At 51.4% G+C, this 14,966-nt stretch overlaps 1 protein-coding gene across 6 annotated transcripts in view; it reads right to left on the reverse strand.

The window, feature by feature from the left end:
* Positions 1-14,966, reverse strand: part of CACNA2D4 (calcium voltage-gated channel auxiliary subunit alpha2delta 4) — a 512,905-nt gene that overhangs the window by 336,754 nt on the left and 161,185 nt on the right. For 4 of the 6 annotated variants that reach the window (XM_088457115.1, XM_088457116.1, XM_088457114.1 and 1 more), the window contains 2 exons: positions 5,315-5,442; positions 2,613-2,687 (listed from right to left, as the gene is read on the reverse strand). In XM_088457115.1, the coding sequence (XP_088313241.1) occupies positions 2,613-2,687; positions 5,315-5,442 (203 nt within the window). The remainder of the gene's footprint in view (positions 1-2,612; positions 2,688-5,314; positions 5,443-14,966) is intronic. The other 2 variants (XM_088457118.1, XM_088457117.1) reach the window with 1 other exon arrangement.

Genomic DNA, 14,966 nt, shown 5'->3' on the forward strand with positions numbered 1-14,966 from the left:
CGGGGGGGGTGCCTAACCCTAAATCCTCCCGGGGGTGCCTAATCCTAACCACCCCCATGCCCGGCTTAGCTTCATACTTACCCGCCGTGTGGACGTTCGGGTTTACGACGTCGGCATTATGCCCGCACGGCGGAATTGCGGCATCAGTATTTCGACTGCCTGCAACCCGTCCACGGCATAATAACTGCATCCCCATTTGGGTTATTAAGGCTGGAGATGGTCGGAGGAGGAGGATACAGAATTGTATAGTGATGAGCGGGTGCAGCAAACAGAGGCGGAAATCTGACGTCATTTTGCAGGACCAGGTCCCATAATGAACGTCCAGAGAAGGGAAATAAGCGAATGCTGGACGTATTTCCTCTGCATTTCTTACAGATAAAAAATCGCCTCCAAATATATAATTGTTTCATTCCTATACTCTGCTACAGCGGCCGTCAGTCGCATCTCCTATTGCTCATAGCCGGTCACTGGCATTAGGGAAGGTCTAACAGTGACAAAGGATAGAGGGTCTCATTCAGACCCGATCGCAAGCGACGATGCGCTCGCAACCGGGTCGATGGTCCCCACAGAGCATGCGCACGACGGAGCCGGCTCCGCTGTGCGCATGCACGAGACCCGGCCAGCGACGGGCGCTCCGTCGCTAGGGGTCTCGTAGCAGACGGGGCGAGCTGTCGATGTTGAGTGACAGCTCGCCCCGTTTGCTGGGCGGGCCGGGGGCGTGCCCGGCCAAACGGAGGCGTTCCTCAAACAGAGCAGGAAGCTCCCTGGGGCTTACCAGAGCCCAGACCCAACCTTAGGGTCTGGTCGTAAGCCCAGATGGTTGCGATGGTGATGACCATCGCGACCATCACCCTGGTCGGTCGCTAGAGCTGTGGGTGGTAACCCACAGCCTAGCGATCGACCAGAAGGCGGCACTTAAAAAAGTAAGTGTCCGTCCTCATTCAGAGCGATCGCTTGCAGCAAGCGATCGACTCTGAATGAGGTCCAGAGTGTCTGACTCAGCAAGGAATGCAACTGCGATTACACACGTCATAGGCCGATTGTTGCGTTATGCATCGCAGTGCGCGAACCAGCCACTGCGATCGGGACATCGCAGACCCATCGCGGAGTGACTGACAGGAAGTGCCGTTTGTGGGGGGTGGTCAGCGAAATGCAGGCGTGCCATTGTGTCTGACCGCCATTGCAGGGGCGTGCATAAATTATCTACTGTGATACCATACGCCGCTTGAGTACTCATAGCGTGCGATGAGGTTAGCCAGTCCTAAGGTCAGAGTCTGTGTAAGTGTGCGTGAGGCTGCGATGGTACCGATGATTTTGCAGTCTTGCTAAACATTACGGATGCGTGTAAGGTAAGGTGGGCGTCCTTATGTTGTGCTGCGACGGCAAAGCGTTCGCAATGTATTAGCATATCATCGCAGCGAGATTGTGTGCGTAATCGGAGCCGCGATCGCAGTTGCGTTCCTTGCTGAATCAGGCCCAGAGACAGATAAAACATGGAACAACTATAAAACCAAGATGGAAGTCTGAATTCTGTATATACTGTAGGTAATATGGTGTTAAAGTGTAATTGTTGCCTGTGCCCCGTGTAGGGAGACATTTTATGAGCAGAAACAATATCTATGAAAATGCAGCCAATCACTGAGGCACTGGAAACCGGTGACATCACTGAGGCACTGGAAACCGGTGACATCACTGAGGCACTGGGAACTGGTGACATCACTGAGGCACTGGAAACCGGTGACATCACTGAGGCACTGCTGACATCACTGAGGCACTGGAAACCGGTGACATCACTGAGGCACTGGGAACTGGTGACATCACTGAGGCACTGGAAACCGGTGACATCACTGAGGCACTGGGCACTTAATGTCTCCTTTCACCAGTACAGATATTAGTTCCAGTTGATGGGCTGAATGTTGGTCCAGCCAACAAAATGGCTGCCTGCGCTAGGTAACACTTTACTACGCGGAGACAGAAGCATTTTATTAGTGACTACAGCGTAAGTCATTGCAGTGCAGCTTTCCTTGATCACTTTTCATTATCAGATGTCAGTTTGCTAATTAGGATAATTATGGAGAAATCAGTCATCATTTACCACGAGCTGAGAGAATACGGAAACAGACGGGAAGTCTCCAAAGTCAGCAACAAAACCCAGATGTGGGAGATATAACACCAGAAGCTGCGGAAAACTGGCTACAGTCGCCCCTCTCTCATCACCGTGAGCGTGACGGACCAGCGGCAGCGTGGAAACAGGATGCTGCCGGCAAAATACAATCTAGGACACAGCTTATAATAAAGAACCAATCAATTCCTATTAAGGGCAGAGAGCTGGTGACCGTAACACAGAACTGTCTCTCTGCGTAACATGCGTGCGCTATAGCATGTGCCCAGCGAGAAGACGCCAATGATAATGACATCATAATGTAGCGATGAAAAGGCTCATGCGCAGGCATTTCACAATGTCATGGCACTGGCGGGCAGAGCTGGCATGGGCAGTGCCCCCTGTGCATGGAATGTAGAATGATGGGGTGTTATGGGGGGGCAATGGGGGTGTAAGGTCGGGCTGGGGAAGACGCCACAGTAGCACACGGGGCAGGTGACTGTTCTGGTACCCTTTGGCGTTTGCTGTTCCCATCTGCCTGGCCGGTTGGAGGGCTCAGCCATGTCGTTGTCGTTAGGATTATGATCTGCAAGAGGCAAGCGAGGGAGGGAACAGAAAACAGGACCGTGACTGTTAATGTGTGCGGCCCGCCGTGGGCACACCTGCCATCTTAGTGAGAGAGTAACAATACGTCAGATAATAGCGCACAGTGTAATAACTCTTACATGAGAGACCGCTCAACCTGCTGTAACATACAAGTCGCTTTGTACTTGTACAAAGAATTATTTAACAAACTGAAACCAGCGAAATTTGATGGCGTTTCCACGGGGGAAGCATTTTCTCCAGGTGCAATGCTCTTCCTAAGCCTGATTCGGAGGTGTGTGCGATTCCATCAGCATACGGGGAACTTGCGGTTTCTACGGACTGTTCTATGCGCAACTCAGAATAAGTCCCTCGCTCATATCTCTAATTGTGTGTCACTGAGCAGCAACGGGGCAATTCCTGCGTAGGAAACGTTTACCGTGGATGCGCCGTGGGCGTGCTGACAGAATTACCGGATATTTAGAGTTGAGCGTAGGCAGACATCCAGGCAGGGCCGGCTCCAGGGGTTGGAGCACCCTGTGTTCCGACACTTCAGACTGCGCCCACACATCGCACGCGGCAAAACCGCGCGCGACCGAAAATGGGAGCGTGGCCTAATTACCATAGGTCACGCCCCCTATGTGAAGTTGTTTGGAGGCGTGCCCGCCTGGCACGCCTCCAAATAACGTCAGGCTGGGGGGGAGCCTCACTAGCTGGGCTTCCCCAAGCCCTCTCCCGTCACTGAATGGATGCCGTGCGCATGCACACAGCATCCATTCAAACTCCCGGGTCTGGCACCGCCGCACAGCTGCGGCGCTGGGGGTCCCCAACCTCCCGATCTGGCCACCCGCGGGCCACTTCGGCCCACGGGTGGAACAGCGGCACAGTACTGTCCCACTGAAATCGGGATGTTGGGGAGGGGTGCACCCTCTATGGGTGGCGGCCCCTGTTCGACCGCACTGGTTGAATACCCCTAGAGCCGGCCCTGCATCCAGGCGTTTTCAGTCGGATCTCCTCCACCAAGGATGGGGTTGGAGCAAATCTGCGCTGCTGATGATGGCGGCTACTTTCACCAGTGTATAGATGGGGGTGGCGCGTTCGCATAGATGCGTCCGACTCCAAATACAACCGGAAATCTGCATTTATATCCGAGCGCTGAAAACAGACACAATTGCGGCATTTTACGTGCAGTTCCGTATCAGGCTTCCTGCCTCTATGTATATATAAGTATATATATAAGATAACTGTATATAAATGGCCGGTGAGATATTGCACTCAACTAGATAACAGCATTATATACAAACTGAAACATACAACTGGGATGGGATGGGGGCCCAATCCAGTATGTTGTCTGGGGCCCCGCACGGTCATTATCTGACTGATTATATACAAGCACACGCACCATGGACAGAATGATCCGTACTCCCGGCCCAGGTCAGTCTCTCTATTCCAGTGACCCGAGATGTAACCACCTATTCTAGTAACTAAGGGCCTGATTCAGAGCCGCACGATCTGACAGAGCGCTCGCTCTGAATCAGGGCCAGGCTTTTGTTTTTTCTCAATGGCCTCCTGGCCGCTCGCATAGCTGTGGGTGACCACCCACAGCTATTGCGAACAGCCATGATGATGGTCGCGATGGTCAAGACCGTCGCGACCATCGGGCTTGCGATGAGACCCTTGTGGTAGGGTCTCGTGGCCGCAAGCCCCAGAGAGATTTCGGCTCTAACAGAGCCGAAATTTCTCCACTGACATCACTCGTGATGTCAGTGGGCCGCCCCCAAACGGTAGGCGTTCACATGGGAACGTCTCCGTTTGCCTGGCCACGCCCCCGGCCCGCCTACCAAAGGGGGCGAGCTGTCACTCACCATCGACAACTCGCCCCCTTTGTTGCGAGACCCGGAGCAACGTAGTGCCCGTCGCTATCCGGGTCTGGCGTATGCGCACGAGAGCCGGCTTGTGGAGCCAGCTCCGTCGTGCGCACTTGGCCACCATCGACCCGGGTGCGAGCGCATATCGCTTGCGACCGGGTCTGAATCAGGCCCTGAGTCTGAGGTCTGAGCTGTATTATATATGGGGGAAAGGAATAAATCACGGGAACCCCACCTCTGGCTCTTCCACACCCTCATTATTGGTTACTCAGCCAGGGAGGTCATAGTGGTCCCAAAAGGGAAAAATTCTCCTGAGGATATGAAGCTCCTGCACTTTGCTGTCCCATATAATAATGGCTGAGCCTGCGTCCCCACGCCAGTCACTACGTGGGAATTACACGTTCCCCAATAACTAGCACACAATACGGTGACAAGAAGGCGCAAACGTTGTACTGAGGCTGCGCGAGGTTTGTAGTAAACTAGCCTGTGCCTATACGTACTGTAATAGAGCGCTATATAAGCCAGCAAACAGAACCAAGGGGTCTATGTACTAAGCCTTGGATAGAGATAAAGTGAATGGAGATAAAGTACCAGCCAATCAGCTCCTAACTGTCATGTCACAGGCTGTGTTTGAAAAATGACAGTTAGCAAGATACTGATTTAAAGTCTAGTACTATTTAGTACATAGATATATATACTGTATATATAAAACACCTAATGACCCCTGACAATACACCCCCTGCGTTCAGCCGTGTTACATTACCGGGACTGTCGTCTGTCTGCACGTGGTACACAAAGCTTCCTGCAGTGTGCTCGGCTGCCCGTCTGTACCACAGCGGGAAATGGTCCATGGTGAATATACTCTCCTTCTCCTCGTAACGCAGAAACCTCCTAAGACACCAGACATCACACAGAGAAAAATACAAGGACTTACATTATTTACGTCATTCTATTAGTTGCAACAAATTCCACCACTGTGGACATTACGTGGGGAACAAGTCTGGGCAGAGAAACTAGAACACTTGTATTAAACTAAGGAATATTTATTCCCTGCAACAGTTTTACTATTTTAACACAAGATGGCGATGTTGTCATTGGAAAAACAACAGTCCAGCATTAACGCTACATTTAAAGGGTCAGAGCAGTAAATACAATTTGCTGATTATTATTATTATCCTTTATTTATATGGCGCCACAAGGGTTCCACAGCGCCTTACACAGTACATAAACAAATGAGCACACAAGACAACAGTTATTAGCAGTACAAACAATGCAAGTACATGATTTATAAACAATGCTGCATAACACCTATATAAGCAGCAGGGTGTCAGTAACCAAGTTTTAGGTGCCATTGGAAATGAAAGTAAAAGTAAGGCAAGAAGAAGCACGTGAGGAAAGAGGGCCCTGCTCGTGAGAGCTTACATTCTCAGGGGTGGTCTTTGATACCTTCAAAGACCAGTTCACGTTTTAGAAGTTACAATAAGGACCATGTATGAAAGTGCCGCTATTTACCTGCTTAGTTAATGCATTTTGAGGTATAGGCCCACTCCCTGATCGCAGGGGAATGCGCTAACATTTGTAAGTTTGTGAATACTCCAGGAAATGAAAGTGAGGGTCACGGTAACAGCATTACTGTTGTTTCCTAAAATAAATGCTTGGTTCAGCTTAAATTATGTCTTTAATTACGCAAATGATGGGACATTGCGATCATTTTTATTACATGACACATTTTAAGTGATTTTATTATATTGCTGAACAAAATATGATAAAAAATGAGAGTTATGGTAAAACTTACCTTTGTTAACTCTCTTTCTTCCAAGTCCATAGGGTCCACAGGGAGACAATGGGGTGTAGGTGGTACTTGCAGCAAAGCTTTTCAATCCCAGGATGCTCTGGTCCTTCCACCTATACCCTGCCCACAGCCTGAGGGCAACTTAGTTTTGTTAACAAGGCAGGAGCAGGATAGCAGAGAAGGAAGACTGGTACACAGAAGAATCACACTCTCACACAGAGAAGGGAACAAGGGACCAAGAGAATAAACCCATAGAAGCCAGGTGCGTCATGGCGGGTGTCCTGTGGACCCTATGGACTTCAAATAAAGAGAGTTAACAAGGGTAAATTTTACCAAAACTTTCCTTTTCTTCTTCAGGGTCCATAGGGATCCACAGGGAGACAATGGGGATGTCCCAAAGCAGTTGTTCAAGGGCGGGGACGCTCCTGAGCTGAGAGGAGAACCTGGTGCCCGAAGGAAGCATCCTGAGAGGCAAATGTATCAAAGGTATATAACCTAAGAAAGGTGTGGACAGAAGACAACATGGCCGCCATGCATAGTTGTTCGGCAGACGCGCCACAGAGGGCTGCCCACGAGAGTAGAATGAGCAGATACTGTAGCCGGCACAGGAAGGCCAGCCTGTGTGTAAGTCTGTGAGATAGTCATGCGAAGCCATCTGGCCAGAGTCTGTTTGTTAGCTGGCCATCCCTTCTTGTATACTCCATATAGGACAAAGAGGGAGTCAGATTTCCTGATGGAACTAGTACGGTCCATGTAGACCACATCCAAAGAGGCCTGGTGATTGAAAGGCCGGAACCACGATTTCCTCATTAAGGTGGAAACGAGAGACCACCTTGGGAAGGAAGCCACGGCGTGTTCGAAGAACAGCCCTGTCTGGATGAAATATCAGAAATGGGGAGTGACAGGAAAGCGCTCATAAATCGGATACCCTACGGGCAGATGCTATAGCCAGAAGAAACAGAGTCTTCACAGTGAGCCACTTGACGTCAACTGAATCCAGGGGTTCAAATGGAGGTTTCTGAAGTGCTTGGAGTACCACTGACAAATCCCATGGAGCCACAGGAGGGACAAAGGGAGGTTGTATACGGAGAACACACTGCAGGAAGGTGTGAACATCTGGTAGCGGAGGTATTCTGCACTGGAACCAGATGGAAAGATCAGAGATGTGCACTTTCAGAGAGGCCAGGCGTAGTCCAAGATCCAGTCAGCCTAAAGAAAGGCAAGGATTCTAGAAACCTTAAAAACCTGAGGGTCATAGTTTCTGGCAGCACACCACTGGAAATACTGTATGTATGCCATACCCAGGAATAAATCCTAGCAGAGGCCGGTTTACGTGCTCTGAGTATGGTCTGGACCACAAAGCTAGAAAATCCCTTAGACCTTAGGAGGGATATCTCAAGAGCCCAGCCGTTAAAGACAGACGAGTCAGGTCAGGATGTAGACAGGGACCCTGAGACAACACGTCTGGTCATAGAGGAAGTTGGAGAAGAGCGTCTATGGAGAGACTTTGAAGGTCGGAGTACCAATGTTGTCTGGGCCAAGCCGGAGCTACCAACAGGACCGTGGCCCCCTCTTGCTTGAACTTCCGAAGAACCCGAGGCAGAAGGGAGACTGGAGGAAAGAGGTACGCCAAATGGAAGGTCCACCTCACAGATAATGCGTCCACGAAGGCTGCGTCGGGGTCCCTCACCCTGGCCCCCTACACTGGAAGCTTGTGGTTGTGTCTTGAGGCCATAAGGTCCACGTCCGGTATACCCCATTTGTCCACCAGGAGCTGAAAGACTTCTGAATTGAGAGACCACTCCCCTGCATGCACGTCGTGACGGCTGAGGAAATCCGCTTCCCAATTGAGAATCCCCGGGATGAACACTGCAGAGATGGCTGGGAGATGGCGTTCGGCCAATGTGAGTAGAATGCAGAACACTTCTGCCATTGCTGACCGACTTCGAGTGCCTCCTTGGTGATTAAGGTAGGCCACTGCTGTGCCGTTGTCGGACTGTACTTGTACTGGCCTGCCCTCAAGAATATCCTGAGCCAGAGTGAGGGCTCTGTAGATGGCTCAGAGTTCCAGGACGTTGATTGGTAAGACCGCCTGGGCTGGAGTCCAGCGTCCTTGGAAGGAGTGCTGGCCGGTCACTGCGCCCCAACCGTGGAGGCTTGCGTCCTTGGTGAGGAATGCCCAGTCTGGGATCCAAAAGGGGCAACCCTTGTTTAAGTGGGATGTCTGTAGCCACCAGGATAGGGACAGGCGAACCTCTGGAGAGAGGCCCATCATCTGGGATCTGAGCAGATGGGGCAGCCAATTCCACCTGGAGAGAATCAGGTGTTGTAGAGGCCTGGAGTGAAACTGAGCAAACTCCACTATATTGAAGGTGGACACCATGGATCCCAAGGTCTGCATTGCAGAGTGAATTGACACTCGGCGACTGTGGAGTAACCTGCGCACTCAGTGCTGTAATACAGAGATTTTGTCTGCTATCAGGAAGATTCTCTGAGCCTGAGAGTCCAGGAAGGCTCCCAGATGTACCATTCTTTGAGAAGGGGTCAGGGAAGACTTTTTCCAGTTGATCAGCCAATTGTGCATTTGTAGAAAGGTAATAGTTACTTGTAGATGGCGGTGAAGAATCTCTGGGGAGCTTGCTAAGAGCAAGAGATCGTCGAAGTACGGGAGCAGTCTGATCCCCTGACGATGAAGATAGGCCGCCACAATTGCCATGATCTTGGTAAAGACCCGAGGAGATGTAGAAAATGCAGTGCTTGAAATTGGTAATGTTGCTGTAGGACAGCAAACCGGAGATACTGCTGATGAGAGGGCGCTATAGGTACATGTAGGTAAGCGTCCTGAATGTCCAGAGACACCATAAAGACCGCAGGCACCATAGCCAGGACAATAAAGCGTAGGGTTTCCATACGAAAACGCGGGCACCCTGATAAACTTGTTCAAAGACCTGAGGTTGGGGATAGGCCGATGAGACCTGTTTGGCTCCTGAACCAAGAAAAGGGTAGAATAATAGCCCATTCCCCTCGCTGTGATGAGGGGACCGGAATTATTACCCTCGAGAGCAGTAAGGACTGAATGGCCTCCTGGAGGAGCAGGACTTTGCTTGGGTGCGATGGAGGTCCTGTGCAAAAGTACTGCTGGGGGGGACCACCTCAGGAATGAGAGGGCGTATCTGTGGGAGACCACTTCTTGTACCCAAGTGTCTGTGGTGGTCTTACGCCAGAACTGGGCGAACTGAAGAAGTAGGGCCTCCCACCCTGGGAGCCCCCAGGGAGAGGCCCGTCCCATCAGGCTGAAGGCTTGTCCTCACATTTGGTAGGTGGACGTCTAGTAGTCCAGGCCTGTTTGGTCCTAGGCTTGGAGGCCTTTGTGGATGCCGACTGCTGTGGAAAGGACTGAACTTTAGCTTTCCCCTGGGGATGAAAGGACGAAAGGCTGACATCCGAGGCTCCGTACTAGATGCAGAGGGCAAGAACGCCGTCTTGGAAGCTGCCAAGGTAGTCGCAATCTTGTCCAATTCTGGGCCAAACTGAATCTCCCCAGAGTAAGGAAGAGACCAAAGCCTTTTTAGAGTCCGAGTCTGCCAACCATGAGCGAAGCCGAACGATACGGCGGGCTACCACGGAAGTAGAAGATGCATTGGAAGCTTGGAGACCAGTATCCAAAGCCGCTTCTCCTAAATAGGAGGCTGCATCCCTAATGTGGGATATGTAGGACAGCAGTTCCCTTGAAGCATCAGAGGGAAATGTATCTTCTAGGGCCTCTGCCCAACTTTCAATGGCTTTTGCCCCTCAGGCCGTAGCCCTGGCAGGAAGAGTAACAACTCCTGTAAGAGAGTATATAGACTTCAGGCAAGCTTCAATCCTTCTATCCGTTGTCTCCTATAAGGAGGTTGCAGTATGGATAGGTAAGGTAGCATTCTTAAGCAGGCGTATCACATGGGAATCTACTACGGGGGGGAACTTCCCATTTAGTGCAATCAGTAGCTGGAGGGTAAAAAGAAATCAAGCGTTTAGGCAGCTGAAAGATTTTATTTGGCATATTCCATGCTTCACTCATTAGATCAGATAGGTGATAAGAGTGAGGAAACTCTGGTAAAACTACCTCCTGTCGCTTAAATAGTGACTCTTTTGCCTTAGGAGCGGGTTCTGTCTCTTCTATTTGAAGAATAGATTTTACAGCTCTCATAAGTGCAGCTATATTCAATTTATAGGGGGGCTCCTCCTCTCCTGAGGGGGAGTCAGAGTGGGAGAGGTCTGCGTCTTCTGCCTCCCCAGATGATAACTCAGATCTGATAGCTGGGAGGACTGGGAAGATAACACAGCACGCTTAGTAGTAGGGTTACAAGGTGAGGGTCTCTCCTTTTGCAACATTTGGTGACAGGCTGTAGAGGTATCCGCCAGACTCTGCACCAAGGTAGAAAGTACGTCCACCCATGGGGGAGGCAAAGGATTACCTGCTGTGGCCATCCCATAGGGGGGGGGGCTACCACAGGGGCCGCTAGGTGGTCCGCAATTTTTTTGTGAAAAAGAAGCCCAGGGGTGGTCCTGAGGACATAATACAGGGACTTATGAACCAGGTGCCGTATAATAAGATGCACATAGACCATCTTGAATGAGATCCTCTGATGCTAAGCCTGCTAAACAGGACTCACAGGACACCAGAGTTGGAGCAGCAGCCTGCTTGTTATTCTGGCCTTTGCTAGACATAGCTGCAAGGATACTATAGCACACAATCTGGCACAGTGCAGTGAGCAACCCAGATATACAGTATGTGACAGCCGTCACAAATACAGGTAGGTGTGAGGTACAGTGAACCCCCTATACCTCAGTATTACAGGGTTATAATGAGAGAAAGGGAAAGGTATAAGTTGACAGTAGAGAGAAGCAGCGCTAGCACAGGTCACATACTATGCAGAGCAGACAATATAACAGCAGTGGGCACTAAATTCAACTCCACAGACCGCGGTGGCTGGTAGGATATAGCGCTGTATAACCTGGCTCCTGCGAGACGTATACAAAGAGACCGGACCAAGCGTTCCCGGAGACCTGAGGCTGTTGCAGAAAATGGCTGCTGTGAGTCTCTGAGGGGGCAGAGGGTGAGGGAGGAGCAGCTCAGGGGCGGCAAGACCGCAGTGGAATGGAGCCCTGAGCTGGGGGAGGGGCCGCAGAGAGAGGACCTTCTCCCCTATGCTGACATCAACCACCGGGTTCCTGGCCTTAGCTGTCCCCTGCGCCAGTATAGGTTATGCCCTGGAGTCCCGGATGAACCGGTGTCCACATTAGCGGCTCCGATCTGTCACCTGAGACCGATGGTAAGATTGCACATAGACGCGGTGACCCGCCGTACCTGTCCCCTTGAGTCCCGGCTGCAGTCTGGGGTCCGGGGAGCCCTGCTAGCTAGGTCCCCCAGTAGGAGCACCTAGCCGATGGATGGAGTCGCGGCGCCGCGGAGGGGTGATGGAGCAGCAGATGTCCAGGGTACTAGCGCTGCTTGCTCTGTAGTAAACAATGAAAATAAAAATAAATCATAAAATAAAGCTTAACAGCAGCCCCACTGTATAACGGTGATCCAGCTCCTGCCAGAGACTAACGAAACTGAGTTACCCTCAGGATGTGGGTGGGGTATAGGGGGAAGGACAGGAGCATCCTGGGACAGGAAAAAACAATGCTGTTTGTGTCGGTCCTCCAACTACCCCCTACACCCCATTGAAAGAGACAGAAACCTCAGTTCCTAGCACCAGGACAGATAGAATGTACAAAATCTAGAAGGTGATGTCTGCCACACCTGCAGCATGATTTGAACAACGTGGTCAGCGAGACCCTCTTGTACAAAAATCACGAAAGCTCTGCAAGGCCCTGCCCAAAGAAGGGACCCCGACACAAAAGACTGGGCGAAAAGTGAGACTCTTAAGTTGACTGATGGAGAGAGCCAGGACCAGGGTGATGAACAGCCCCCATACTGCAATTCCATAGCATCTGAGGGGTCCGTAGCGTTATGGAGAGCAAAAAGACAAACGGGGAACACATACACAGATATACTGCCTGATGCCAAAAAGGGAAAAAATTGTGATTGTGACACCACTGAATTTCAGGAGACCCCCAGATTTTAAACTGTGCCACAAAAATTGGGATAGAGGGACCACTATATTGTCCACCCCAGAAACTCAGGTCACCTGGATGGTCTGAACAAGGCTCTGTGCCCATGCAGACTGCCATACGCTACGTGTGCCTCACAGCCCCCCTGATATATCAAATAAGCCAACATTGTAGAATTGTTTGTCTGGAATAAGTGGGTGCCCGGTCCTTGGAGAGCAGTACAAATTATCAGGGTCAGAGAGATGAGTAATACGGGTTCACAGACTGCACGGGACATAGAACTCATTCTACAGTATCTCTGGTTCTGCCCTGAGGGTTTCAGCCGCTAAGTTTGAGGCTGAAACCCTCAAGGCCAGACTGTGCACGGGCAATGGCCAGACTGTGCACGGGCAATGGCCAAACTGTGCGCAGGCAATGGCCAGACTGTGCGCAGGCAATGGCCAGACTGTGCGCGGGCAATGGCCAGACTGTGCGCGGGCACTGGCCAGACTGTGCGCAGGCAATGGCCGGACTGTGCGCGGACAGGGGCCAGACTGTGCGCGGGCAATGGCTGGACTGTGCGCGAGCAATGGTCGTCTGCTCCATGTGACAGGTCACTATGATGCTATAGAGCAGGTCGGGCTGTGTGCGAGTAATGGCCGTCTGCTCCATGTGACAGGTCACTATGATGCTATAGAGCAGGTCAGGCTGTGTGTGAGTAATGGCCGTCTGCTCCATATCACAGGTCACTATGATGCTATAGAGCAGGTTGGGCTGTGTGCGAGTAATGGCCGTCTGCTCCATGTGACAGGCTCACTATGATGCTATAGAGCAGGTCGGGCTGTGTGTGAGTAATGACCGACTGCTCCATGTGACAGGTCACTATGATGCTATAAAGCAGGTTGGGCTGTGTGCGAGTAATGGCCGTCTGCTCCATGTGACAGGCTCACTATGATGCTATAGAGCAGGTCGGGCTGTGTGTGAGTAATGGCCGTCTGCTCCATGTGACAGGTCACTATGATGCTATAGAGCAGGTCGGGCTGTGTGTGAGTAATGGCCGTCTGCTCCATGCGACAGGTCACTATGATGCTATAGAGCAGGTTGGGCTGTGTGTGACTAATGGCCGTCTGCCCCATGTGACAGGTCACTATGATGCTATAGAGCAGGTTGGGTTGTGTGCGAGTAATGGCGGTCTGCTCCATGTGACAGGTCACTATGATGCTATAGAGCAGGTCGGGCTGTGTGCGAGTAATGGCCGTCTGCTCCATGTGACAGGTCACTATGATGCTATAGAGCAGGTCGGGCTGTGAGCGAGTAAAGGCCGTCTGCTCCATGTGACAGGTCACTATGATGCTATAGAGCAGGTCAGGCTGTGTGTGTGAGTAATGGCCGTCTGCCCCATGTGACAGGTCACTATGATGCTATAGAGCAGGTCGGGCTGTGTGTGAGTAATGGCCGTCAGCTCCATGTGACAGGTCACTATGATGCTATAGAGCAGGTCGGGCTGTGTGTGAGTAATGGCCGTCTGCTCCATGTGACAGGTCACTATGATGCTATAGAACAGGTCGGGCTGTGTGCGAATAATGGCCGTCTGCTCCATGTGACAGGTCACTATGATGCTATAGAGCAGGTCAGGCTGTGTGTGAGTAATGGCCGTCTGCTCCATGTGACAGGATCACTATGATGCTATAGAGCAGGTCGGGCTGTGTGTGAGTAATGGCCGTCTGCTCCATGTGACAGGTCACTATGATGCTATAGAACAGGTCGGGCTGTGTGCGAATAATGGCCGTCTACTCCATGTGACAGGTCACTATGATGCTATAGAGCAGGTCGGGCTGTGAGCGAGTAATGGCCGTCTGCTCCATGTGACAGGTCACTATGATGCTATAGAGCAGGTCAGGCTGTGTGTGAGTAATGGCCGTCTGCTCCATGTGACAGGATCACTATGATGCTATAGAGCAGGTCGGGCTGTGTGTGAGTAATGGCCGTCTGCTCCATGTGACAGGTCACTATGATGCTATAGAGCAGGTCGGGCTGTGTGTGAGTAATGGCCGTCTGCTCCATGTGACAGGTCACTATGATGCTATAGAGCAGGTCGGGCTGTGTGTGAGTAATGGCCGTCTGCTCCATGTGACAGGTCACTATGATGCTATAGAGCAGGTCGGGCTGTGTGCGAGTAATGGCCGTCTGCTCCATGTGACAGGTCACTATGATGCTATAGAGCAGGTAGGGCTGTGTGCGAGTAATGGCCGTCTGCTCCATGTGACAGGTCACTATGATGCTATAGAGCAGGTCGGGCTGTGTGTGAGTAATGGCTGTCTGCTCCATGTGACAGGTCACTATGATGCTATAGAGCAGGTCGGGCTGTGTGCGAGTAATGGCCGTCTGCTCCATGTGACAGGTCACTATGATGCTATAGAGCAGGTCAGGCTGTGTGTGAGTAATGGCCGTCTGCTCCATGTGACAGGTCACTATGATGCTATAGAGCAGGTTGGGCTGTGTGCATGTAATGGCCGTCTGCTCCATGTGACAGGTCACTATGATG

This window comes from Taudactylus pleione, unplaced genomic scaffold, assembly GCF_031769625.1.
Source record: "Taudactylus pleione unplaced genomic scaffold, aTauple2 ptg000738l, whole genome shotgun sequence".
NCBI classification, from domain to species: Eukaryota; Metazoa; Chordata; class Amphibia; order Anura; family Myobatrachidae; genus Taudactylus; species Taudactylus pleione.